The 27,869-nt window shown below is 46.4% G+C and overlaps 1 protein-coding gene across 2 annotated transcripts in view; it reads right to left on the bottom strand.

Moving 5' to 3' along the window:
- The window catches only part of PDS5A (PDS5 cohesin associated factor A), a 1,291,333-nt gene that overhangs the window by 946,839 nt on the left and 316,625 nt on the right, over positions 1–27,869 (bottom strand). For both annotated transcript variants that reach the window (XM_069631774.1, XM_069631773.1), the window contains exon 15: positions 22,259–22,307. In XM_069631774.1, the coding sequence (XP_069487875.1) occupies positions 22,259–22,307 (49 nt within the window). The remainder of the gene's footprint in view (positions 1–22,258; positions 22,308–27,869) is intronic.

Genomic DNA, 27,869 nt, shown 5'->3' with positions numbered 1-27,869 from the left:
TAAACATTGCTTCTTTTGTTCTGCATTCACCAACGCTTAAAGGTTTGCATGTAAGTAACTGTGGTTCTTTTGAATCAGCTACGTTGTAATAGATCATTGTAGTTTGCATTTAAATATGGACAGCATTCAGAGACTTTCGAAAACGTGCTTTCACCTGCACGCGACCACTCCATAACAAAGTATTCACTCTTATTCTAGAGTGAACAAGTCTTATTGTTTGCTGGTTTGCAAGGATTTGAAACAGAGACCTTCAACAACATGTCTCACCATTCACAAGACCACTCCAATACATAATATCTTGCGCATAGGATCAAACACTTGTATACCGGTCTTTCTGATTGCTTATAAACTCAATGGTTACTTTGATGCAAGATCCTGCAGTGCAGATCTTCTGGCCTTCTGGTCTTTGCTTCAGGTTTCCACCTCCTGCCCCTCAGGCACTCCTGGATCAGCTTCTGGCATCAGGAGAACGAGCACCTCGAACAATAGAAAAAGGGTCAGCCTTCTGGCACAGCTCCCCTTTCATGCCTCTCTTGGTTCCACAGAGTCTAAGCTCCTGGGCCGCTCTTCTCTGAACTATAATCGTACTGCACGCAAACAGCTCCTAGCTGTTTTTCTTGGCACCGCTCCTGCTGCAACAATGTCACTGCCTCAGCTCCTGTCACCACTTCTTCTCTCATTGTCATTTGGTGGGGCTTTTTATACACTTGCAGCCCTTTAACAGGCAGCAGGTGCGAGTTCACAATTAGCCCTTCCTGACCATCATTAAGGGGATATGCCATACCTCTACTGCTCTTAGGAGGCCCCTTCCTCGTTCCAGTACCAAAGTGGTGAAAGCAACCAGTCTTCATAACTCTCAGTTGCCTCTTCCTCCACTCAGTACCTTTTTTGTAGTCATATGGGGAAGTCAGGGGGGTTGATTTGTAGATGGGGGAAGGGTTGGGTTGATCATTAGTAGGAAAAGGGGGATATCAGGTCTCTCCCAATGGCATCCCACTCCCAGTACCCACAGACCCTCTACTCAGGTGATCCTCCCTCGCTTGTCCACCCCCAGTGTCGGGATCCAAAAGCAATGGTCTTTCCCTGGCCACCTGTGCAGAGGATCCATGGGGAATAGAAGTGAGAATACCCTCAGGCTTCTCACAGTGTAAAGTGTAGAGGATACCACTTAGAGGACAGAGTGTGAGAGACAAGATCACTCCAGTACAACGTTAGTGTCTTAGAAACGGAATTAGGGGGTTTTCATCACAAATGAGTCCCACCTAATTACAGATAATCCTTACCAATATATCACAAAGACAGTCCTGAAGAAGGTGGCAAGAATAAGAGCGCCCACTGAAACCAGTCGACAAACAAACGGAGACAGAAAGAAAGGTTCTGCTGCAATCCCTGACAACATAAGGGGTCCACCAAGACACGAGAGTGTCTAGACCCCTTATACTTCATTTTCACAGTGAAATAGTTTCAGCTCTTCACATAATAGGGATTTTTTATTATTATTATTTTTTTTTTAAAGGGGCATGCTATGCTGATCGTAGAGTACTGGCCAATAAAGTAATCATTGCCACAATACTGCACGACAACCATCCCCCTCCACATGTTTTAACGTGCAATAAGAGTAAGGTACAAAATTGCTTATCCTTGTCCTGTATATGTTGATGTACGACACAAACTGGTACTAAAGTTGAGAGTATTTTTGTAAAAAAGTAAAAAGATAATATATTTCCTTTTCTTTATCTATCCACTATTAGATAAACAGAAAACCAGCACCAACTAGGGATAGCCCAAGAGTGAGGTAGGGTCAGATAGAACTTCTCCATCACCTTTACCTTCCTGTGCTTAAGACAACGACTAACATCCTACAACATCCAGTCCGACCCCAAAAACGCTGGTGCTCTTGGAGTAACGAGTCAGGACATAACCAGTTTTGTCTGCGACTGCCCTTTGGTCCCACAGAGTTCACACGCTTCAGCGCCTTATAGATGTTGAGCTAAACATCTAAACATATTGGATACAGAGCAGCGTCAGCAGGAGAGGTGGGCAGATGGCCAAGTCCAGGAGTTCCAAGTACCACGTTCTTCTCGCACAATTCGGGGCGATCAAAATTATAACCTCCCGAGAATTCACAGGATGGAAGGGATCACTGGAAAGGCATAGTGGAGGTCGAAGTTGTTAGGGAGAATTCTCATTTATGGCTAATTTCCCTCACCTAGTGAGTCCCCCCAGCAGCTTTGCTGGAATTCTGGAGTTTATTTTTTTCCACTTGGTAAGAGTGAGAGCTTTTCCCCCACTCTTACCTGTGTTTTGCTATGTGTTTCCATCTGTTTTTGTGATTGTGGACTCTGAAGTACACCACTTCAGTAGCCCCCTTCTTAGTGTGTGTCACACAGCACCTTCAGTGCCGTGGCACAGGGTTGTCTTTGAGACTTCCCTCGACTCCATTTCTGAGGCGTCTACGGTCCCCCAGAAAAGGGTAAAGTTTCCATTAACTTTACTTAGTCAATCTACCACAGATCCAGTACACCCCATCTTCCATGGAGTACTGGAAAGGGTTAACTTGTATCCCTTTTTATCTGTACCTCCTAGAGCATTGTTTCGCTCTTAACATTTAGACTTGGCTTGTGGCAGTGGTATCTACCCTAACTTTTCTACGGCGATTATATTAGATAAACTTGGTACTGTTCTTGCCTATTATATTAGCCTCGAACATAAACCCGCTTGACCAAATCATCTCTCTTTTGGCTCCGGTTGGGTTTATTCGCCATTTCTTTTTGTTAAAGTCCTTCTTGTGTTTTACTTTACGCGGCAAACTAGGTTTGCCTTCTTTGTTCAGGGTCTTTTGGCAGACTTCTGCCCAGAAGCCCTCCTCAAGGCGCCTGGGTGTCTAGGTGGGCTGAATGTGAGAGAGGGGTGTAGTCACCCCCTGCACAGGGTATCCTAGGAAACCCAAGTCGCACTTTGTCATGATTGGCCAGGGTAGATTATTTTTTTTTTTTTATTTGTTTTTGACTCAATGAGTCTTTACAAAACATACCAAACAAACGAACAAACATTTCTTTACATACATTAAAAAAACTACAGTAAATCCAGCCTAAAATTGCATTAAAAAAAAATTCCTACCCATAGAGTTGCTCAACAAGAACGCTTGTCTTTCTAGTTCTGCTTTGCTCCCCAGTTCTTTTACTAGTACCAAATGTTCACTGGTCAGATTGGTCCAAATTATCTGTTTGCAGCACTCTCTTTAAACATCAATTTCACAATTTATTAACACCGGAATTGCAGCTGCAGTTAACAAAATGTTTGAACCTGAGGTGATTCTGTCCTGCAGAGATTCTGCGATAATATCATTTTCCTTTCGTACAAAATTTCTAAAGAGTTTGAGACATTTTCATGAACCTTCACAGTCCATTAAGAGAGGTCTTAATGTCTGCTTGGCTGGATTTATACAGATTTAACATAGCCTCTTTGCCCTGTGTCCCTGATTTTGTTTCTCCAACACTTCCCCGCAACAAACTAGATGTAATCTCATTCTGAGAATATTCGTGCGAAGTTTCCTGTCAGGAGATTTCATCAGGTATTTTGAGAGACACCCAAGTTTTTCTCCCCTCAAGAATGGGTTTGCTACTGGTGCTTTTCTTACTTTTTCCATTTTCTCCATCCAATCTAGGTCCCTGCTGGGTGATTGACAGCCAGGCTGCATGAATGGGTTTTTTCGCATAAAAGGCAGGTCTCTTGGGCTAGAAGTCAGAGAGTCGCCACTGGAACTAAAAGGAACCGAAGTGAAGCAGAGAGAACGATGGTTGCTGCAACTACCCCTTCCCGGTGAAGCCATGCTGCAGTCTTAAGCAATCTGTCCGTCAATGACTAAGAGAAGATCCAGTCCGGAGTCTTCTTTGCTTGAGCTTGGTGGGGATAACCAGCTCATCTTCTTCAGCCAGAGGATCCTCTTCCGTGGTCGAAATCACTGCACACTGCTGTAGTGGTCCGGATAGCCACCTGAAGAGCCTCTCCTGTTTTTAAGGAGCGCACCTTTTATTCCGCGTTGCTGCTGCCTGCCTCCTCCCTGTGTGGTGCATACCCCCTTTAGACGTCCTCCCTTCTTGACGAAGCTCCAGGAATCGTGGGTCTGCTGGAAACCAACAGGAACAACTGCCAGGGCACCAACTGTACCATTGGAACAAGGTACTGTGTTCTGTTGAGGAAACTGGGAGAATCCCTTTTTCTTAATTTCCAAGGCTTGACCTCGTCTTACCTCCTCCTTATAACTTTTGCTTCCGAACATTGACAATATCAAAGTACTTTTGGCACTGTTGAAACGTGAACTGTTAGACCGTGTGATCTTTGGCAACTGGCCCCAGTGTCTGTTGACCCTGGCTCCGGCCCTTTGACTTTTGAACTCCTGTCTCCAAGTGTTTCTTGATTCTGCCTGCCTAACAAAAATATTGCCTGTGATTTTTGCCTCCAACTCCCTCTGGGTATCTCAGGTGCTAAGTGTGTTTTTGCCCCGGTAGCATTTCAGGTCATGGATACGCGTTTGTTTAGTAGACCGAACTGTCAAAAAGTGAACGCAATCGTAGCCGCGGTAACGTGTCTTTGTGCCTAACACCGGTTCATGTCAACACAAGGTACTTACCTTGAGACGTACGGTACAAAGTGAATTGGTTAGTTGTAGTATATTTAACGTGTGGTTTTCATTTGAGTGTAATAGAAGTGTGTTTATAACGAATGGTTTAAAAATAAATGTACTTCTATTTTTCTACCCAAAAACTTGAGTCAGTGTTTGCTTGAGTCACAGTAATTGTGGTCCCTTTGTGTAATCTCTGCTACTGCTCATATACGCTTGAGATAAGCCTGGCTGCTCTGCCACTGCTACCACTATGACATAGTAGTACAGGCTTGTACCAAAAGGTAAAACTTGTATTGCCACCTGTAGTCTTAATTGTGTGTAATGGTCCCTAACGGCACTGCACAGGATTCTGCCTAACAGAAGTCAAAATGCACTTGGAATGTATCACTCAGTCACCTCTCATCAGTAATTCCCTCAAGCAGAACTGTCTGCACTTCCTGTTGGACTCTGTGGCAAACAGATCCCCTGTTGGCGTACCCCACTAAGCAAAGATCTCCTCGAGAACCTCCTGGCACATCAGCCACTCATGTGAGACTGTACTTTGCCTGCTGAGGCCGTCCGCCAGCCCGTTCTAAATCCCTGCCAGATGGACTGCCACAACAGCGATCTGGTTAACAGCCAGAGCCACAGCTGCATCGCCTTTGTGCAAAGGAGAAGACTGTACACCCCCTTGCTTGTTCAGAAAGTGCATAGCCACTGTATTGACTATCATGATTAGGACGCAGTTCTCCTTGCAGTTCTAGCCTGCTGATATGCCACTGGCTCTCCATTATGGACCAAAATCACCTCCCTGCAGATCGTCACATTGAGCTCCCCAACCTTTCAGGGACGCGTCCGTGATCAACCTGACGTGGGGCCATGCTGGCCCACCAAGTGAGGTCATTGGCTACCGACCTAGACACCTTGAAAACATCCTCCTTCAGTGTGGCGAAATACTGGGACCACCGAACCCTTCAGTAGCTACACTGCACAGATTGAATGCACAACCTGGCCTCTGGCACTAGAAAAAAGCAGGAAGCCATGAAGCCTAAGCGGCAGAGGAAGTAGGCTGTCGGCAAGCTGGTGTGGAGGGGTGGGGTGGGGGAGGGGGATTTGGGATGGGGAGCCTTCCCCTCCAGAGTGTCCATGACTGCTCTGATGAACTGGAGCCTTTGGGTTGGTGTTGTGTGTGACTGGCGGTTTAGGGAAAAGCCCAGCCTGGGCAGCAGTGAATGGGTGACTTCAAGGTGAGACGAATACCCACCATGACGACTTGCTCTGGATCAACCAGTCGTCCATGTATGGAAACGCATGAACACCGGATCTCCGGAGATGCACTGGTGCCATCAGCTTGGTGAAGATCTGCGGGCGGAGTTGAGCCCAAATGGGATCACCTTGAATTGGTAGTGCCTGTCCCCTATGAGGAATCTGAGGCATCTTCAGTGCCTCTGTTGGATAGGCACATGGAAATATGCATCCGGAAGATATAATGATAACAGCCAGTCCTGCGACTACAGATCCTGGAGAATTTCTCGTAGTGTCACCATTTTGAACTTGTTCTTCCTCAGGAACTTGTTCAATGCCCTGAGGTCCAAAATAAAATGGGACGCAGCCCTCCCCTTCCTTGGGTACCAGGAAATACCGGGACTACCAGCCCGACTCTCTGTTCGGGAGGCACCCCTTCCACAGCACCCTTCAACAGAGCTTGCAGTTCTTCCTGGAGCACCTGTTCCTGTGGTATGGGAGCAGGGGGTGGTCTATCTCGTGGTCTTTGCAAGAAGGGTAGACAGTACCCCCCGCCCCATTGGATGAGCTGCAATGCCCAGGAGTAGGAGGTCATCTCCTGCCATTCCGGCACATGCTCTCCAATCCACCCTCCAACCGGGGAAACATGTTGCCTTCTGGTCCCTAGAGGCCTCCCTACCCCTCCCGGAGAGCCTGAAACACCTCTGCCCTTGCCTAGATTATGGGGGCGGCGCCTTTCTCCCAAATGGGACAAACTGCCGAAAGCCTCTTCTCCGAGAGGAGAAACTAAAGGATGGCATCATGTTTATGCCCTTGCAGGACCTTTGCATCTGTGTTGTTGCCACCCTACAACATGGGTTAGGCACCATGTTTATGCCCTTGCTAGACTTTTGCATCTGTGTTGTTGCCACCCTGTAAAATGGGGTAGGCACCATGTATTTGCCCATTGCATTGACACTGCATGTTCATGGTTGCCCCCTGATAACCTGGCGACAGGCTCAACGATTGTGATCACCATTTGTCTTTGCGCATGTTGCATTACCTCTACACGTCCTATGATGCAAGTCTTCTTACACTTCCTAATCTGTAACCTGAAGCACTGTAACTAATCTAATACGCTCAAGCGCCAAGTTACCTAAGGGTTTTGCGCACTATAGAAACAATCATCTGTTGGACAGCAAGGCCAAGCGACTTGTCAGCCAATTAAACTACTCCAAATTTTTCTAAGGACTCATCAGCCCTAGGACCGAACAGATGCTCACCATCAAAGCCTATGTTGATCAATTTGGATTTTACATTTGGGGGGGACCCAAAACTGTGCTGGTCGGTCTGCCTGCGAATCACTGTAGCCAACCCCATAGCCCTACCCAGACAATCTGCAACGTCCAGGCCCGATTGAAAGCTTTGGCAGGCTACCTCCTTGCCGTCCTCCACTAAGAACAGAAAACCTTGCTGCATTTCTCCTCCCTGGATGTGATCTGCTGCTTCCTCAATCGTCCTCCAAAGGCGTATACTTGACAAAGGCGCACAAAGCATTCACCGCCTTGAGAGCCATACTACTAGAAGAAAATACCTTCTTGGCTAAGGCATTGTGTTTCTTTGGCTCCGTCAGTCAGTAAGTTGGAGGTCGATGTGGACTGCATAGAATTCACAGGGTGTGTCGAAATGTTTATGCGATCTACCCTTGCAGGTTTGTACTTCTTTGTCAACTCCGAGTACACCTTAGGTGTGGAGCAGGGTCTTTGTCAAACAGAGGCAATCGGGTCTGAAATGGCCACTCAGTGGGTATACCCCAGTCGAGAATATCTGTGTGCTCACAAACCTGAGGGTGGTTTTGCCAGGGCCCACAACCCCAGGGCATCTACCAATCTCTCCAGTGGGCATTCACATGGCCATAAGGTTGGGCCTGTTGCGTGCCCAGTTCGGGGGAAGGTGTCCAAGTCACTGGCATCATATAGGCCATCAGCCAAATCAATGAGGTTGGCCTCTTCGGCAAAAAAGTCCTCTCCTTCGATCGTGGTCTTTGCAAGAAGGGTAGACAGTCCCTTAACCCCCCCACCCCTCAATTGGATGAGCTGCAATGCCCAGGAGTAGCCATTCCAGCACATGCTTTCATGCTGAAAATCACCAAAAATGGAGGTCAAAGAAAGATGTTCTTGACTCAAGGATTTAAGACTTCTTGTATATCGGCGCTGAGATCAACTTAGACATCAACAGCACCAGGGCCGTTGGTGCTCACTGCAGCATGGTCAACCTGACGGCCGTCGATGTTGAGCCCAAAGGCACTAAATTCGGCAGTCTCCTTGGCGCCAGTAGCACCAATCGCAACTTAAGTACTCCCGACAGAGTTTTCAAATCAGCAAAACATTAAGAAAACATTGAACCATACTTAATGACACTAATCTCTTGCGACTATTCCCCAAGGCGGCCATGATGGCCTTCAAAAGGGGACGTAATTTGAAGGACAAACTTGTAAGGGCAGAAAGACCAGCAAAGGACAAAACTTTTTGAATACAAGGAAAAGGGTAACTTTCCCTTGTTTGTATCAACTGCAATAACATAATCAAGGGAGATACAGTATATCATCCACAAACTAGCAAGAAATTCAATATCAAGGATTTTGCCACCTGCCTCTCTGCCAGTGTGATATATTCGATAAAATGTCCATGTGGTAAACTATAAATTGGCCAAACATCAAGACCAGTGAAAGATAGATGGTCAGAACACAAATCCACAATTAGATGCAAGAACCTGAGATCCCCCGTAGTCAGACACTTTTTAACGATCAACATACCATCGCGCAAATTAAATTCCAAGTAGTGGAAGTGGTTAAACGTTTACAGAGGGGTGGCAATTACCAAGTACTCCTATCACAACATGAGAAATACTGGATACATGCCCTTGACACTTCAACCCCATGGTCTAAATAAGGAATTCTCTCAACTGTTTTCTTGGTAACTTGAGCTTGTAATTTCAGATGTTATTCACATCGAGGCAAGGACTGTTTACATGCCAATTGGAGGTTTTAACTTTGTTTAATTTGAGAGTTGTTCCAAGGTTCGATTTGCAGGATTACATAGCTTCTTTCCATACTGAATCAAGGACGATATACATGCCAATTTATGGCTGCGACCTTGTCATGACTAACGTGTAAATGCTCAGTGTCTCCACTTACCTTCTGTGTAATTTTGAGCGACTAACTAAAAGTCACATTACAGAATATACACCATGGCAATGTATTGCAATTCTTGGGAGGCACATCTAGTCTCCATGGATATGTCTGATGTAATGCACTTCTGATTATATGTGGCATTAACTTAGTTCGTGTTTTTTTTAATGTTTTTACCTTCCGATGACATTGTTTATCCTGTGATACGCATGTCTTGTATTAGGCATCTCTCTACTATGACTTTGCATGTATATTTACAATTAATGCCCTAATGGCATTACAACAATTAGTTTGGAAATATATCATATATATATATATATACACATTACTCACCGTAATCTTATTTCTGATGCTTGTATCTGCTTAGATTCACATGCTGTGCATAGGCCGACATCGAGTGGAAGTTGCAGAGTATTAGTTTGTTTTTCGAAAATGGGCGTCAACACAGGGCGTGCCAGTAATACTATCCCTAGTGTGACGGCCACTGTACCAATGATCCCTCACGCGTCTAAGACCCTCAGATTGTATTTTTTCTGACATGAGGTAGTCGCTCTCCTCTTGAGCAACCTGTGTGTCAATGTGGAAATGTTCTGCCGCTCGGGACAGAACTTCATTCAAGAGAGGCTGGTTGTCGACAGGGGAGTCGGTAACCGGGGGTTCTTCATCTACCGGGGAATCTAGCCTGTAGGTTTCTGGGTTGTCCTCCTCCTCCTCCTCCTCCTCCTCCTCCTCCTCCTCCCCATAGTAGCCCGTCCTAGTTTATTCTTCCAACATGCCCAAATCTGGATCCTCACAAAAGGATGGATCTCCCTGATATTGAGAATAGGGCTGTATACCGAAAGGGTCTGAAGTAGGAGCTTCAACCCGGGACTTCTTACTTGGGGGTATAGGATCCTTAGAGCCTGAGGGAGTTGACCCGTCGGGGGTAAAAGAGAGAAAGTGTTCAGGGTTTTTGGGGTAGAAATCTGCCAATGATGACATCCTTGACATGACTGTCTACGTCATCAGTAGACCACTCTCTTGAACTGGGAATGATTCTCTCTTGAAGGCCTTTCCCCGTTTTATCTGGACTAGACCTACTGGTTTGAACCGGGGTCTTTGGGATAACAGAAGACTGAGACTTGTCCATCTGTTTAAGTGGGGTAGAAAGTTTTTGAGGTGTGGAAGGAGGCTGAGACTGCTTCCTCTGTTTTCCACCTTCCCCATGTGTGGAATAGTGTTTACTCTGTTTTTTCACCGCCCCGGAGACTTTCGACGCATAGCACCAAGGTTCAGGGATAGTGTCCCTATCTCTGTATAGTGGAGGTTGGGGCTCGGGAGCAGCCGTTGCGCGGCCTGTTGACGCCGACTCCTGGAGTGCGGACTGGGGATAGAGGTCAGTTTAGTCTTCTGACGATCGAACCTCTGTTACCTTGGGGAGCGAGGCTCTTCTGGCAACAGTGGATGGTTGCCTGGAGTCATGCGGCGATCTAGATCGAGAACGCCCAGAGCACACCGAATCGGACCGTTCTGTATGTGCCTCTTTCCGAGTACTCGGCGTGCGCGGCGAGTCTCGGATGGACTTCATGTGTTTTGTGGAAGTGCTGTGGGTAGCGCTTGTGTCGCCGGGGCTCTTCCCCATAGCCGCCCTGCCGGACGACCTTCCGAGGTCGGGGACTTGCGCTTGACTGTCAATTGACGCCACGTTGCCCTCGCCGTCCGAAAGCACGGCGTCGCTGCCATCGCTGAAGGCGCCCTCCGCTGCCATGGCCTCTTGACGCCTGGCGTGGTGGGCCCAACGTTTCATCGAACGGTCCTTGAGTGTCTTCGGTTTGAACCTACTACACGCTCTGCAGTTAGCCTCGGGGTGGTCCCTCGGTAAGCAGAGATTGCACGTGGCGTGCCTGTCAACCCAAGGGTACTTGCGGTTGCACTTGGGGCAGAATTGGAAAGGGGTACCCTCCATAGGCACCTTGTGGCAGCGGGCTAATAAGTGTAGGAATTTATAAGAATGTACCTATATACCAAGAGTGTAGATTATGTCCACCCCCAACTCTCCCTACTTGCAGGGCCGAGGCCAGAGGCCTTTCGAGGCCCAAACCTGTCATGCAGCTGTCGACTGTCGATTCTTTCTCCGTGCCGGAGTCGAGTGTGGATATTCGGTGACTCGACGTTGGGGTGGAGAAATGGGGAAATATAATAATATTTTGCAAAAGTATGGCTAAGGCCAGGGAACTCCGCTGAATGCTTCCGACCAGTATGGCGGAAATAAACAATCTGAGGGTCCTAGACATGTGAGGGATCATGGGTTACAGGGATAGTATTACAGGCACGCCCTGTGTCGACGCCCATTTTCGAGTTTCGAAAAACAAACTAATATTCTGCAGCTTCCATTAGATGTCAGCCTATGCACAGCATGTGATCTAAGCAGATTCAACAAGCCTCAGATAGATATATATGTATATAGTGTAATGGATATTGACACCGTTTGGATAAAATGATGTACTGTGTGCAAAGTTATCTAGATACCACGTAACATACATGGATTTTTGATCCCAAGCAACACGATGTAGAATTAAGACACGAGTTGTTAAGCCTATTTCCACTTTCCAACAATTTGTTTAGTTTACGTTCAACACATTAAGGGCTTCACCCCATAATACCTCAGTTTCATTTACAGGCGAGTGGCCTTTAAGGATTGTACCAGTATAGTTTATTACCATTACAGTTGAATACACACGCCCGTCATTGCATCCTATACTTCAAGATAGAGGCACGATGGCCTCTTTTGCAGTGCGGTACACCTCGAGCACCTAACAATATGAAACATTTCATTAATATGTAGCCGCTCATTCGGCGCACTGACCGTCTCTTAGACGATGCCCTTGTTAGAATTCCTGTAAACTGTATGCTGGCTATATACTCTTACAAGATGGAGGAACGCTGTCCTCATTACAGCAATGTCCTCTTTCAGTTTCCATTATTAAAATACTTTACTAAAATGGCGCCGTGCATTCGGTGCCTCTATCGTTTCCTAGGCGATGCTTGCACTAGAGACTTGGAACGTTTTGACTTGACTGTAAACATCCTCAATCAACTAATGAGGTAGGATACACACAAGCTTTGCTATTTGCTTACATGAGCCGACGTTCATGCTTTTCAATTTAACATAAACCCCTCTGTTCGGATTGTATCATAGATCGTATACGGCCAGTTAGCCTCCCGCTACCCATATTTGATGCGCTCTTGACGTGTCTCAGACAACTGCTGAAGGAACTGCCGCTGTATTCCTGGGACTCGCTACCATGAGGTACTTTTGAGCCCTGTGCTCTTATAATTGTTTGCGTCCCTCTAACCATTTTCCAGAAATGATCACCTGCGGAATGAGTTCCCACAAGATGATCATTCGCATTCATCGGTCTCCCGACACCAAATCGTTTATGTCCTATTTTTTCTTGAATAGATTGTTACCTATAGACCGGGTTCAGGCACCATGACAGGACTGCACTGTCTATGCCCATATCATAACAGCAAGCACCGTCTGTACCTACACCTCTAACTTTACCACATATAAACGAGGTTAACTCCCCATGTAACTTCATTTCCGATTTCTAATCAACAGATATCACCCGCATCTCTCCAACTGTGTTATCAGACACCACGAGACAGTTTATTGTGGCTTATTCCTTCTTAAACAGATAACCTACTTAGCGAATTAGCGGTTCGAGCAATGATGGGACGTTGCCTTCCGACTTGTGGGTGAACCTGATATTTCCTTCTCACTGCATTAAGATTATTGAATAGGTATTTTTATGTATTTTGGGACAGCCTGTATCTTTTCCGAGTGGCTCTCGAGTCATTTGTTCTCGTAACATTTCAGTTTAACAGCACGGTCTAAGAACTGGTACTCGTAGGCAGCTAGACATCTAAATAGCGCTTTCACTTGAAACATGTGGAGATTTGAGTGCCAATTAACTATGACTATGCATGCTTAAAGGAATGTTGGTCCCCCACTCGAGACCAGAACATTTTATTACCATCTGTCAGACTTGATACTATTCTCTTTTGAATTATAGGTTTAGACGCATCGCTACACTGTGTGGACTTTTTGGCTCTGGATATTTCATAAATCATCCATCACAATGGTGAGTTACCATCCGTCACACATCCCAGACTTCTGGGCCTTATTAATACTCCCTACTGTTGTACTTCTTTCACCTTTCTAGAATCTATACTCCCTCCTAAGAGAGCTGATGATTTCTAGAGATGATTTTAGTTGGATTAACAAAACTAACTAATCCCATGTTGTGAACTGGGTTCATTGGAATACCCACCACACTGCCCCTTGAATGTTAACATTTTTGGACCTAGGCTCAACTTCTTCATGGCTGAACTATATATCTGTGACTGAGTTAATAATTGCCTACCCCAATCTCTTTCTTCTTTTAACTAACAGTCCAATTAGGCCCTTTCTGAAGAAGAGGGAATCCTCGAAACGCGTTGGCAGATTTACATTGGACACTATTGTTTGTATATTGTGTTTCTCCTCGCATCTATTATGCTTGAAGCAATACATTATTGTTCTTAAAGCAATATTGCATTCCATAACCCTTTGATGTATCAAATTGTGAATTTAATTTGTATGATTTTTGAATATTTATATGTTTAACCGCCCTTGGGGCGCATGTAGAAAGTGTGCAGGGGACGGGAGGATCCCAAATTTGGGTTCTCTTCTTTTTCTTCATTAAGTAGGCCTTTGTGCTAATGCCCATTTTCCTTCCCCGCACCTCAAAGCATTTATAACCAGTCTTAGCTGGATTTGAAAAATATCTTCTATTAGTTCTTCCTTGAGATATTAGGTGTGCACTGCTTATCGCATCTTTCTATTTAGCACCAATCTCACCTGGGACCTCCCTGGTTTCTGCTTCGAGCGTTTCCCCAGATCTGCAGCAGCCTTTATCATTTTGAGCATTTGCTCTTTAAACTCTTCCCATTCAGCTCTGGGCATACCCGAGCTGGAGAGCGGCCTACCTCACACCTCGGATGAGTCAATCATGCCTGCATCGATGGCAACGCTTCTTGTGAGAAGAGGAAGATGACAAATGGCTCCTTGAGTGTGATCTCTTTTCAGCCTTCTTGTGGCGTCTGTCCTCTATCTCCAGAGTGGGGTCCTTCGTCTCGTGTTCAGACAACCAAGTAGTCTACCTAGCTGATGACATTGATGGGGAGGGGGGGGTGCGGGGGGGTGCCATACTTTCAGTTTTGCCACCCGTTCCCACAACATATTTCGGGTCCCCGCAATCATTGGTGGCGTGATCTATGCTTAGGTACCACACGCAGATCCCATGAGGGTTGGTCAGGTCCATCATAGAGTTGCAGTCGGTGCAACTCTTGAAACCAGAATGCTTGGGAGTGGACATTTTTCACAAAACGTCAAATTGGAAAAACAATGAGCATCCGCATGTGCGCTGTTCCTCGAGCAGCGCGGACGGAAAAAAAAGGAACTGAGGTATGGGGCCTAGTGACTTATATGTACAACGAACAACGTTATGCGACAAATTGACGACTGCCACATCGAGTCATGACGGATCCACGCCCGCATCTAGGTGCTCTAGGCTCCAGGTAGGTACGGAGGCTCTGGAAGTCTGTGCCCCCAGCGATGTTGGAGCACACGTCACACCACTTTATCGCTCAACAGAACTCCTCACTGAGAACAATCCTCTCTGTGGAGCTTCCGGACACTTGGATCCACCACGCGTCCAGGAATTCCTGGAGGGGTCGCATCCGCAACCTGCAGAGCCTGATCAGGTAGATACACAACATCATGCAGAGCAGTGACTTGATGGCTCGCACTGTGGTGATCTTCAGTGCCAACACCAGTTGTACCTTGCCCAAAATGGCCATGATTCTTTCTCCTGAGGGGGCCGCCAGGCAGGAGACTGTTGAGCCTGGACCCCATGAACAAAGCGCTGTGCAATGGAATCAAACAAAACTTCGGATAATTCACGGAGAATCCCAAATCCCTCAGCAGCCGGATGGTCCTGCCAGTGTGGTCGACAGCGATTTCCCTTGACTTGGCCCAGATGAGCCAGTTGTCAAGGTACAAGTACACAGAATCCCTTGCAGACGTAGAGGCGCCGCCACTGGTGCCAGGCACTTCGTAAACACCCTGGGTGCTGACTTCAGTCCAAAGGGAAGGGCCTTGAATTGGTAGTGCTTTCCCTGTGCGGCGAAGCGCAGGAACTGCCGATGCTTCTCGTGAATGGGGATGTGGAAGTAAGCGTCCTCCAGAATCAGCGACCTTAGGAAGTCTCCTTCCTCCAGTTGGTCGAGCACGTGTTGCAACGTGACCATCCTGAATTTTTGGAACTTTAGTCGTCGCAGGTCGATAATGGGCCTCCAGCCCCCGGTCGTCTTTTTTGCTAAGCAGTATCTTGATTAAACACTGGCGCCCCAGAGTCGCTTTGCAATGCGCTCCATCGTCCCTTTTCTTAGCATGGCCCATACCTCCTGCAGGAGCTGAGGGATGTGCTGCTCCTGTCGGGCCACCGGTGGTATCCGCAGACACTTCTGCTGGAATTCTAGAGTGTCCGTGGGCAAGAGCGTCCAGCAACCATCGGTCAGTGGAGATCTTCTTCCACTCGCTAACGAAGCCCAACGGGTCGCTTCCCAACGAGGTGCATGGGTGGGGGCCCGACATCCCGGCCGGTTCAGTCCTGCTTCAGGTCTGCATGCCACCTTGGGAGCAACGACGACGGCCGCCCCCGAAACGAACGGGAGGGTTGATGGTAACAGGATGATCCACAATTTTCCGAATTTGCCTCCTGAGGCAGGAAAGGAAGGGCAGTGTGGTTGAAGCGTGCCTAGGGCCTGGGCCGTCTGTCAGTCTTGATGGCTTGCAACAAGTCATCCACAGCCTTCTCAAGAGATTGTCCCTGTCGAACGGGATGTCCAAGACCCTTGTCTGAACTTCCTGCCGAAGGATGGTGGCTTTCAACCAGCCACGACAACGGAGACAGACACCGTTCCCCATCTGGCAAAACCCTGTGTCCGCGATGTCAAGGGCCACAGTGATGGCATGGTCCAATGCCACTTTGCCCTCCTGGAGGATATCCAGCGCCTCGACCAACTTGTCGAAGGGAAGGAATTACAGCAAAGGGGCCACCTTGTACCACAGTTCTCTGTCGTACCAGGCCAGGATCGCAAGGACCTGTGCCTTGGCCTTCTGTGGATTCTCCTGCAGATTCCCCGAGTTAGCCGATTTCCTCTTCGGGGAGGAGCCGGAGGTCGATGGTGACGATGAGCGTGCCCCGCTCGTCGCGGTACCCACTTGCACGGCGACCACGACGGAAACTGACTCGCAGTGCTTGGCCTGGTCTTGAACCCCACAGATGGGGTGAGCTTAAAGGACTTAGCGCCCGCTCCTCAGACCGGCCGGTCCTGGCTGAGGCATGCCCCTGCTTGCTGCACTGGGAAGAGGCTATGGCATTGAGCCACGCCGCCAGTCTACTGTGTCGATCCTTGATGGTGCGTTTGGAGAAAAGGCAAATCTCGCAATCCACTTCTTTGTGATCCGGATGAAGACAGTAGAGGCACTGGTAGTGTTTGTCCTCCACAAAGATGTTCCTTAGTCCGCAGCTGGAGCAGAGCTTGAAAAGAGAACCTCTGTCCACCTTCTCCTCCGACACGGTCTGGCATGCGGTGTAGGCCCGATGACCTTCTGGAATCTGGAATCTGATGGAAACTCAACGATTCTGGTCCTTGAGTGGCGACGAAAGATGGCAGCAAACCGATACCTGCGCCTCTACTTTTTTAAAAGTACGTTTTACTGTTCCTATACTCTTATTTTAAAAAGAAACCATTCCAGAATGGTTTGGTTTTAAAATATAAGTGTTGGAAGAAGTTGAAGCTTGCACGTCAATGCACTTCACTGAATGTTGCCTTAAACAGCAGGAGCACTTGTTTGGGGTTTGAATTGTGCATGGGAGGAGGTGCGGCAATGAGGTTTGTGGGGAGCAGTGGCGGACCAGCAGAGAACATAATTCCACTAGGACTTTTCATACACTTCGACCACTGAGTAAGTTACATGTGTTGCAAAGTACTTACTTGCTATCGTGGTAGGGTAACTATTATTCCTGAGATGGAATAAGTTAATTAGTATTGTAATGTACTTACTGGTAACATTGGTAGTATAACTATATGATTGCTGAAACTGATGTGACAGTTTATTACCACTAGGGTCTGCTTACCTTGAACTGCATATTGCTATTCTAAATGTGGTTTATGCTTGGTTTACTTCCCATAAGCCTTGTATTGGTTTTTATAATGTGTTTATGACTTCTAATAATATTTACCTTTCTAAAAGCATTCCCTTTGCCTGTGCATATATAAATAAACCTTGATATATACAATACATCAGTGTATAATTGTTTCTTTGGACCATGTGCATGCTACAAGTTCTTTGTACCTCTCTACAGCCCCATCTCCCTCTAAGATGAGCCTGGCTGCTCTCCCATAACTACCCTTTTACTGAGTGGTAGAGGCCTGCACTAAGAATTGGAGTTTAGGAATGTTCCCCAGGAGATCGTAATCTCATCCAGGTTCCGCCTGATACAACTTCAGATTCTCCATTGAATATACTATTCCAGGGTAGCACTGTTCCAATGGGGTTGGGGTAACAGCCCACAATGTCTGATGTGGGGCGGAAGAGGGTACCTTTATTCACATCCTATTGGAAAGCCCATGAGATCCGCCGCTTCTGGTTGGCATGCTGCAACAGGCTGGCCAGCATACTGGTGGATGACGATACCACAAGACCCTAAGCTATTACTCGTGGGGATCTGGGGGGATAACTCCTATAACATGAGAATTAAGATCTACAACGACTGGCTTAATCAAACAGAACATTGCAATTAAATGGGGAGTCCCGGAGTGCCCTAGCTTTACACTGGGTTGCTGATGTGAACGTTTGCATGTCCATGAACCACGCATATACACTGCACGGGGATGTCCCGAAAAGGCAGATACAATTTGGCATGGATGGGGAGGCAGGGGAAGGATGACTGCACTAATGAACTGTACTTGTAACCATGAAACACATTTGAAGACAAAGTGCCTGATAATGTCATAGTTGATGATGACCAATCTATTATGTATTCTTATGTTGCAAAAATCACAAATTGTTATGCAAAATAAAACATAAGAATTGGAGTTTCTGTATTGCCCAAGGTATAGTTTTATAAAATCCCTTTGGGTGGAACTGTCCCAACAGTTCAGAATTTAACCTGAAGAAACACTGCAGGATGTTTCTTTTTTTAGAGGATTTTAACAAATTGTGAGAGAGTGCCGTTTGTTTTAGGAGATTGCCACAATTTGCCAGACGTGGCAGGCCTGTGACAAACAGATGAGTAGAGGTAATATTAATCAGCATGCACTGCCATGATTATGATAATCTACAGTTAAGTCTAGCCCTTGGATGGGAAACTTCGGTCAAAAGGTCCTAAGCTAAGCTTTGCCCCCCCCCCCCCCACCGACAAGGAGCCTTTTTAATTGTTGCATATCCTACACCCTCCAGTCTAGTTTCTCAACCTTTAAACAAGGTGTGTCAATAGGACTGAAGGACAAATCTGATGCACAGGTAACTGCAGTACTTTAGGCTTTTGGTCTGTGAGCCAACTAGTTTGAGTCAGTGGGTCAGTTTAAGGTCTACCAGGACAACCGATCAACATTGGATGGCTAGGTACGATCATTTGAGTAGTATTATTTATTCATGGTAATGATAGGAACAAAGACCAGCATTCTGCCTTTGAACGTGGGCAAGGATTTGACAGCTTGTGGTTGATTTTCAAAAATGACAAAGTCAAAGCTAGTCTCTGGGCTTGGTGCTGAAGATTTCGGGGGAGAAAAGGAAGACGTCCATAGATGTAGCTCGACTTCACTGGAAAGGATGCTGGGCCAATTCAGAGGTGACCTGAAGCTGGGGTAGGATTCAACTGTCCAGTAGCCAATGTTTCAAGCCCACTGAACAAGAGATGCAGGCGATGATCCATTTACATAGGTAAGGTGTCTAAATTAGTGGTCTTCCTCTTAAAATAATAGTTTAGATGTAGCAATTACCAATGCTCTGGTTCTCTCACCTCATTATGTCAGGAGACACTGTCAGGCGATAGCAAAAATGGAAGATAGATTAGTGTGCCCTATTTGGTTTAGTTGAAAACTACAACTTTTTCAAATATTGAAAAATGTTCAGTTTGCAACAATCAAGACAGACTTCAAAAGTTAAAACGCAGGATTTATATAAACTGTATATAAAATTTAAAATCTTAATCTTGCACGATTATAGAATGGTAAAACATGGCATGAATAAAAAGAAACCCAAATCAAAGTCCTTGTACCAAATACAGATTTGACAGTTCAAATTATATGTGCAAAAAAGCAGTATCATGAATTCCAAGGGCCAATAAAAATGTTACCGTAGCAATGTCTGGACCACAAAATGTCTTCAGTTAAGATCCTGTATTGACCTATATTTGAAACAAGTTTTTTTTCTTTGTTGTGCTAAGGACGGGCAGGCAACTATTGAGTGTTTTAACGTTTCTTGCTGATCAGTGGCTTTGCAAAATCAACAGTTTAGATCTGCATTCTTACTTTTGGAGTGCAAAGCAATCTGTGCTTTAGTCGGCCACAGCTTCAAACAAAATCTCAGTAAGGCTTCAGCAAATCTGGCATCTGGGAATTTTAGTAGATAGGAAGGGATCATGTGTAATAGTTTTAAGGAAAATTTATCCAATTGAAAAATTGTGTAGGAGGTACACTTTTCCCACGTCATACAGCAATCCCAGGACCAGAGTTTGGCTTTATCTGGTAGTTTGTCTAAAGTATGTACAGAGATTTTGGCATTTAACAATATTTTTTTACAACAAGACTCCCAGGAGTAAAGTGGGCTAGTTTGTTGGCCATTAAGGGCTGCAGCCTGTAGCGGGAGTAAAGTTAGAACCTTAGTAGGGCCACGTAGGCACTTACTATACAAGGATAAGGCTTGCCAAGCCACCATAGTCGATAAGATGACTAGGCCTAGTTCGTACCTTATGATTGTAATTGGTATACTCTGTGGGACAGACAGATTTTTTCCAATAAATACCTTCGATAGTGTGCCATTTCAGGTGATTTTCTGGTTGCTTACATTGGGCTCCATATATAATAACTGGAACCACCTTCTGTTTATAAAAATTGATAACAGGGACATGGGAGAACTTGCCGTACTTCTTTGAAATAAATCTGCCATGGGCTGTTAAAGTATGCATTTTTAATTTTAATTCAGCTTTATATGGAGTTCAGTAGTACTATTGCTGATATTCTGACCCAAGTACCTGTATTCATTAACAGAAAGAGTGGTGTTCACAAGTGACCAGCAGAATTTGCATTTAGCTTTGTTAGCAGTTTGATACAATATCAGAGTGTTTGATCTTTGGATATTGAAGACTAAACTGTTGATTTGTGCATAGGTATTAAGAGCATTACATTTTCTTTGAAGTCCCACTGGCGTTCGGTCAATTGAAACTAAATCGTCGGCATGTAAAAGCCAAGATACATGCTTGTTGTTGGGATGGAAGGAACGAGACTGATCTAAAACAAGGTTAATATCTCAGATATAAAAATTAAAAAGAATTGAAGCTAAAATACATCCTTGTTTGAGACCAGAGTTTGTAGAAATTGCTCGTTAACAGTCCATTCCTTGTGAGCTTTATTTTAATAGATGTATCCGTATGTAATTGATATATTAAGCTTAATACACAAGGTGGGCATCCTGCTTTTATTAACTTCAAGTAGATCACAAGAGACTGAATCGAATGCCCGTTTCAAATCTATGAAGGCTAAAAAAAAAAAAAAAAGGCTAAGTTTGTATTAATGGCTTGTTTATTAATAGATGATAAAAGTAGTAAGTTTAGGGATGTGCCTATTCCCTTTACAAATCCGAATTGATGACAGTCGAATAGGTCAGCCATTCGCATCCATTCCAATAGATCGCTTAAGATTAGTCTTGCAAAGATATTACCAGGAATGTCCAAAAGGGCGAGGGGTCGATAGTTACTAGGATCATCATGGCTGCCCTTTTTAAAAATTGGTATTACAATGGACTCCTTCCATGATTTTGGAATCAAACCTGTCTCAAGCATATTATTAAAAATAATTACTAAAATTGAAGCCCATTCGTGAGGATGTTTAAGGATAGCATTTGATAGGCCATCTGGCCCTGGTGCCCGGGAGCTACTTGGTGTAGGGCACAGTGTATATGTAGGGCACATAGTTAACTCAAATGTACCCATCAGTTCAGGGACTACAACACAGAATTTACAGTTCCCTCTGATCTTGAGAACGTAGATCTCCACTGATCCCAGTGGAACATCACCATTGGCTTGACACTTTGGGCAGGTGCAGCAGCAGATCATCCAGATTATCCACTTTCGGTTGGAGCAGTCTCCTCTGGTGCTTAACTTATTCAGCCATTGAAATAATTTAAGGTGCAGATTCCATCATATTGAGAGCAGAGTGTCGAAATTGGCTCCCAAACATAGCCATGCATTTTTTCAAACTTTTCGCAGTCCATAATCAATTGTTGGATGCCACATTCAAACATTGCCAAACTCCTTTAGGCAAAAACACAAGATATTCAACCTTGAATTACATGCATCCCATTCAGTCGTTGCCCAAATCTAGTCATTTCTGCTCCTGCCGCTGGCTTTTCAAACATGAAGGGGGCTTTGCCATTTATGGCCCCAGCTTTATCCTTTCATGCAAAGGAAAAGAAAGTTGTGAAATACAGGTTTTTTTGCCACAAACAACACTTCCAACAACACAGGGACTAAACGCAGGTACTGGGCAAGGTTACTCAAGCCTGGGAAGACTTTTCTAAAATGAGGATTCTGTGCAAGCAAGTTACACAGTAGCAATGCAGACTCTTCCACTCGGAGAAAAACTAAATTCTTGGAGATTCATTGTAAAATGTCTCCCCACACAGGCAAATAGGAGAACTCATTATGGGGGTGAATTACGCTATTTCTATTCATCTGTTGCTGTTCTCGAAATTTTAATTGGTGATTACATCAATGCTTAAAAAATAATATACACATTGTCCTTCAAATAAGTACATCTCTCAAGCGACAAGGACACTTTGAGGTGTTAACAGCAGCATGCATCTGAATGAAACACGTTTAGCAAACCATTACTCAGTCACAACATTTGCATTAATTCGGACTTACTTGCTATGGTCATCAGTTTACCAAACATGGCAGATGTATTGGCCTCAGACTGGAAAAGAAAAATAGTTGATTGAATTAGCAGAACAGTGTTAAAATGTTTTCCAGTATACACCTGCAGCTTCAATGACAGTTACAAATTGAACAAAGTTTCAAAATAAAATTACAGTAACTCCACAAGATTCAGTGGCAGTTGCTCATTTGTAGGGCTTTGTATATCTCCCTGGGATATCTACCCACACCAAGAAGGAGCATTCCTAACAAAGAATAGCAAAAGTAATGGAAGCCTCTGCAAGAGCGAGAGCCATCAGTGCGTCATGGCTACACAAATGCTTATACTGGGGAAAATGTAGGGCTGTGAGGTAGAGGAAGGAACAAGTTACTCATCTGCAACTGTTGGTTCTCCAACATGGGTCTGGCATGGATTCAAATGCTCATGAATATTCCCCGTCAGGCTGGGAATCCTTGGTAAAAGAAAAAAAATCAGTTTAGTTTCTGAATGGTCTTTCTCCTAATAACCAATCACTGGTCTCTGGGTCATACTGCCACCAGCCAATGATTGCCCTCTACCTAAACCCCACCTCTGGCAGCCATCTTCAGATTTGGTAACACGTAAAGTGGCAGTAGGACCAAGCGAAGAGCTGCAAAGGGGTAGGAGGTAGGGTTTGCATGTGAATCCATGCCAGACCCCTGCTGGAGAACAACAGTTACAGGTAAGTAACTTGTTCCTTCTCCAGCATGAAGTCTGGCATGGATTCACATGCTCATGAATACGATAATACATAGCAGTACACTTATGCACAACCACGGGAGGTGGCAAGACTCTTCAGCATCTCTTACATCCTCACCAGGCTCACCTTCAAGCGAACAGGCTGCAAAGCACTGCTTGGCCGTTCCTGGACTCCTCCCTGGAATCCCGGTCAACGCAGTAGAATTCCTGAAGGTGTGTGTCGACCTCCAGTAGCTGCCCTGCAGATGTCCAGCAGGGGGCACACCAGACAGGAACGCCATAGTTGTAGCGATCGCTCTGGATGAATGGGCTCTCGGACAGCCGGGCAACGGTCGGTTTGCCAACCGGTGACAGTGCATGATGCTGCCGGAGAGCCATCTGGAAATGGAAGCCTTGGAGATGGCCTTCCCTTGGTTCACAGCACCAAAGTTCACAAACAGCTGTGATGTCTTCCGAAAACTTTGTTTGGTCCACGTAGAACTTCGGTGCTCTCTCCACATCCAGCGAGTGCAAAGTCCTCTCAGCCGGCAAATGAAGGAGAGGTGCGTCCTCAGCACTACCCTCGTCTCGTGGAATGTCAGATAAAAAGGTTTACAGGATAGGGCCTTGATCCCTCCCACTCGTTATGCCCACAAGAAACACCGTCTTCCCCGATAGGAACTTCAGTGGTGCCGAAAGCAAAGGCTCGAATGGGGGCTCCATGAGCCTGGTAAGCACCACATTGAGCTCCCAAGCCGGGCCAGAGCCTTCACCGCCGGGAACGAGCGGAACAGTCCTTTCATGAACTTATTCACCAGGCGGTGTGACCACAGCGACGACCGCCCCAGAGTTCTGGTGTAGCGGGAGATAGCCCCCAGATTAATTTTGATGGATGCATGCGCCAGCCCCGACTTGGCCAGCGACAGCAAGTACGGCAGCACTTAAGGGCCGTAATCCGTAGAGGGTTGATCTGCGCACAGCACCAGACAGAGAACCTCTTCCATTTGTGTCCATTGCACTTAAGAGTCAAAGATGCCCTGGCCTTGGCAAGTACCTCCTTGCAGTCTGCCGGAATATCGTAGTTTCCGAACTCTAGTGCTGCAGGAGCCAGGCCTGCAGGTTCAGAGATCCTGGGTCGTGGTGCAGGATCGCGCCTCCTTCCCTGGCGAGATCTGCGTCCGCCGGTAGCTTGACTGAGGGGGACGCGGACAAGTCCAGAAGGTCCGGGAACCATATCAGCCTCGGTCACGCTGGTCACCAGCGTGACAAGGAGCATCCTGCACGGGACCGTCTGAGTTGACTGATGAGTCGCAGAAGCAACGACAACGGTGGGAACGCATAGAGGAACAGGCTGTTCCAGGGGAAGGAGAATGCATCGCCCCTGCTCCACGGCTGGGGAAACCTGCTGGCGAACCTCCGGCACTTGGTGTTCGTTGCCGTTGCGAACAGGTCTATCTGGGCATTGCCCCATTGTCGGAATAGGAGATCCACTTGGTCCTGCCGGAGCTCCCACTCGTGGCACACGTGCAGCTATCTGCTGAGCGAGTCAGCAACTGTGTTATTTACTCTTGCCAGGTGGAAGGGTACCAGGAACATTGCCTGGGCTACGGCCTAGTGCCACAGGTCTTGTGCTTCCTTGGATAGAGCTGGGGATCTGGTGACCCCCCCCCTGCTTTCAGATGTAGTACATCGTGGTGGTGTTGTCGGTGAAGACCCGTACCACTTCGCCCTTGAGGGACAGAGGAAGGACCAGAGGGCCCAGAACAAGGCCTGGAGCTCCAGGACGTTGATGTGTAGAGACCACTCCTTCGGGAGCCAAAGGCCTCTTGCGTGGAGATCTCTGGTGTGTGCGCCCCATTCCTCAAGGGAGGCGTCCGTCATCAGTTTCCTGATGCGCTGGGGTCTGGAAGTCCATGCCGTCACGAGATGCACGCGGGTGCCCCACCACCGGATCGCCTGCTGGAAAGTCTCATTGAGGGAGATCTTGCCTTCGAAGTTTGCCATCAGTTGTACCCAACGGGCATCTAGGCACTCCTGCAGCAGCCGCATCTGCAACCTGCACAGTCGCACAAGGTAGATGCATGACGACATCATGCTGAGCAGGGACTTGAAGGACCTCACCCAGGCCACCTCTGGTCAACGGCCGTTGTACCTTGCCCATGTTGGGTCTAGCTCCCAGGAACAGGGTGTCCTGCGATGGCACCAAGCAGGACTTTACAAAGTTGATCGAGAACCCCAGTTCCATGAGCAGGTGGACGGTCCTTGCTGTGTGGTCGACGGAGAGTTCTCTCGAGTTCGCTCGGATGAGCCAATTGTCCAGGTAGGGGTAGACATGGATCCCCTGCAGGCGCAACCGCGCCGCCACCGGTGCCAGGCACTTGGTGAAGACCCTTGGCGCTGACTTCAAGCCAAAGGGCAGTGCCTTGAAATGGTAGTGCCGCTCTTGGACCACAAATGTTTTGAAACAATGTATTTGTTGATTCGGCGGAGGTCTAGAATGGGCCGTCAGTCTTCTTTCGGACGAGGAAGTACCGCAAGTATACCGCGAGTGCTCAGCCTCCACTTTCCTTAGAGTATGAATGCGTCCCTTTAAACAGCAGTACCCAGCAAATTTGAAAAAAAGGTATTTGGATTGTGCAATACTTCCTGGCAGTCCCTGCTCTTTGTGGGAAAAGTGTGAGAGCTACAGCATGGGGCTAATTTAAATTAGAATCATCGGTAGGCTGTGACAGGGGCTTGCAGGTGCCCATCCAACTACAGTGAATGCCCCAGCCAATGCCTGATCAGCATCTCTGGATGTGAAAAAAACGTGGTGTTTGTCTGCAACTGTATGCTCCACCAACAATAAAGAGTAGGCATGTTTATACATCCAAAATTGTCTCAAACAATATGTAGTGCCGCAATATACATCCTTCCAACTCGTCTGTGCACCCACCCCAACTTCAAGTCCATGTACGCCATGCATACGTAGACATGCAAAGTAGGAAACACTCCCTCTCTGTACATTTACATAACCCAAATACTTGTTCCAAGCCCCATGGTAAATGTAAAGCAAGTGTAACCATCATGTTCAGCCCACAAATGCTCAGCGAGTTTGCTCCTCAGTCCCATAAAGTTAAGGCAGGAAATCCCAAATCCACCTGCCCAGAAATCATATTGGCACCAAATTCCTTCTTGAACTCACTCAAGTGAGCCAGGAGTAGGCCATGTACACCCTTCACCTGTGACCTGTGAAACAGAATAAGTATTATGAACCCTCCACACCACACTTCCCCCAACAAACATTAGTTCTGCTCAGCCCCCACTTAAAATATAAATTAGCATACAACCTCTTCATCCAGTCAAATGCATTTAAATAAAAATGCCATCATTCATACATTGGATACTTTAGGCTTGAAAATAATCGAGGAGGTCACATGTTATATAGGAGGCATTATTACCCTATCCCATCTGCCTACTTTGTGCTACAACACTTTGCATTCAGGGTTCTTATGGTCCATCATGTACAAAACCGTTATCAAGGGCATGCCATGTGCAACTAAAGCAATGGCACATACAAAACTGGTCAGAATAAGTACTATATTCCTCTGTACGAGTAAGGAATTGAAGCATGATGCTAGAAACGTGTGGGCTATGGAAAATTCAATTTAAGCAAACTGATTTATAGTCACATACAGTTCACTTTTACAGTGGATGAACAAGTTACTTACCAAACTGGCAACGTTCTTTCTACTCAATATTACTCCAATGTATTCCTCATCTATGACATATAACGTCCAAAGCTGTGCTGCTTTTGAACTTTTTTCAGCAGAGGGCGCCCTTGCCTCAATGGTGTTGGGTGAATGTCTAAGTAGCACGCATGGCGCCCTTAGCCTCAGTTCATGTTCTTTCCCCCCCACCTCAACGTGTGGCACACACGCCCAGTACACAGCATCGACTGCACTTAGCCTTGCAGGACGTAAGCTGTAATGGCATGTGAAATTCTTGAGATGGGTAAGCTGGGAGGGTGATGAGGAAGGAATACACTGGAGGAAACAACGTTACCAGTTTGGTAAGTAACTTGTTCTTTGAATGGACTCTGTCCTTCAACGTATTCCTCATCTATGACAGACTGCCCAAGCAGTAAACAGGACTGGAGGAGGGAAAAGAATTTAGAAATACCCAATTAGATGGCAGAGTAAAGCACTGCCTTACCAAAGGCAACATCCTGAGCATTGGAAGTATCCAGGGAGTAATGCTTGACAAACAGGTATATGGAAGACCACGCTGCAGCGTCAGATATTTTTCACCGGTACACACCTCTGCAGGGCTGCCGAAGTAGCAATGCCCCTTTTGGAATGAGCCCGCAAACCCTCAGGAGTGTCCATAACAGCAAACCGGTAGCATTCTGAAATAGTGAGGATAATCCACCTAGACCAGGTCTGCATAGAAACAGCCTGTCCTAAACAGTGTCCAGTATACCCACAAAGAGCTGGTCGTCCACTCCGAGTTTGGCCATTCTAGAGAGATTAAAGCTCAAGGCCCTTCTAGGATCCAACCTATGGAGCCGTTCCTCTTCCTTACTAGGAGTAAGAGGAGGAGGAGGAGGATAGAAAGCAGGGAGTACCACCTTCTGACTCAAATGAAATTCTGACACTACCTTAGCTAGACAGGACCGACTCAATACAACCCTGTCCTTGTGAAGCCACGTAAAGGGTGGCTTAGAAGAAAGTGCCTGCAACTCGCTCACTCTTCGAGCAGACGTAACCACCTAAGAAAAATGTTAACGGACAAGAGAGCAAAGGTTCAAAGGAAGCAACCATCAGAAATTTCAGAACCAAATTAAGGTCCCAGACCGGCACCTGAAACGGCGGGAACATATTCGTGAGCCCTTTCAAAAATGGAGTGATCAGTGGAATTTTAAAA

Source organism: Ambystoma mexicanum, chromosome 6q (genome assembly GCF_040938575.1).
Source record: "Ambystoma mexicanum isolate Mex_15411 chromosome 6q, UKY_AmexF1_1, whole genome shotgun sequence".
Classification (NCBI taxonomy): Eukaryota; Metazoa; Chordata; class Amphibia; order Caudata; family Ambystomatidae; genus Ambystoma; species Ambystoma mexicanum.
Note: the sequence above shows the minus strand (reverse complement) of the source record. Positions and strands in the feature narration are given on the sequence as shown.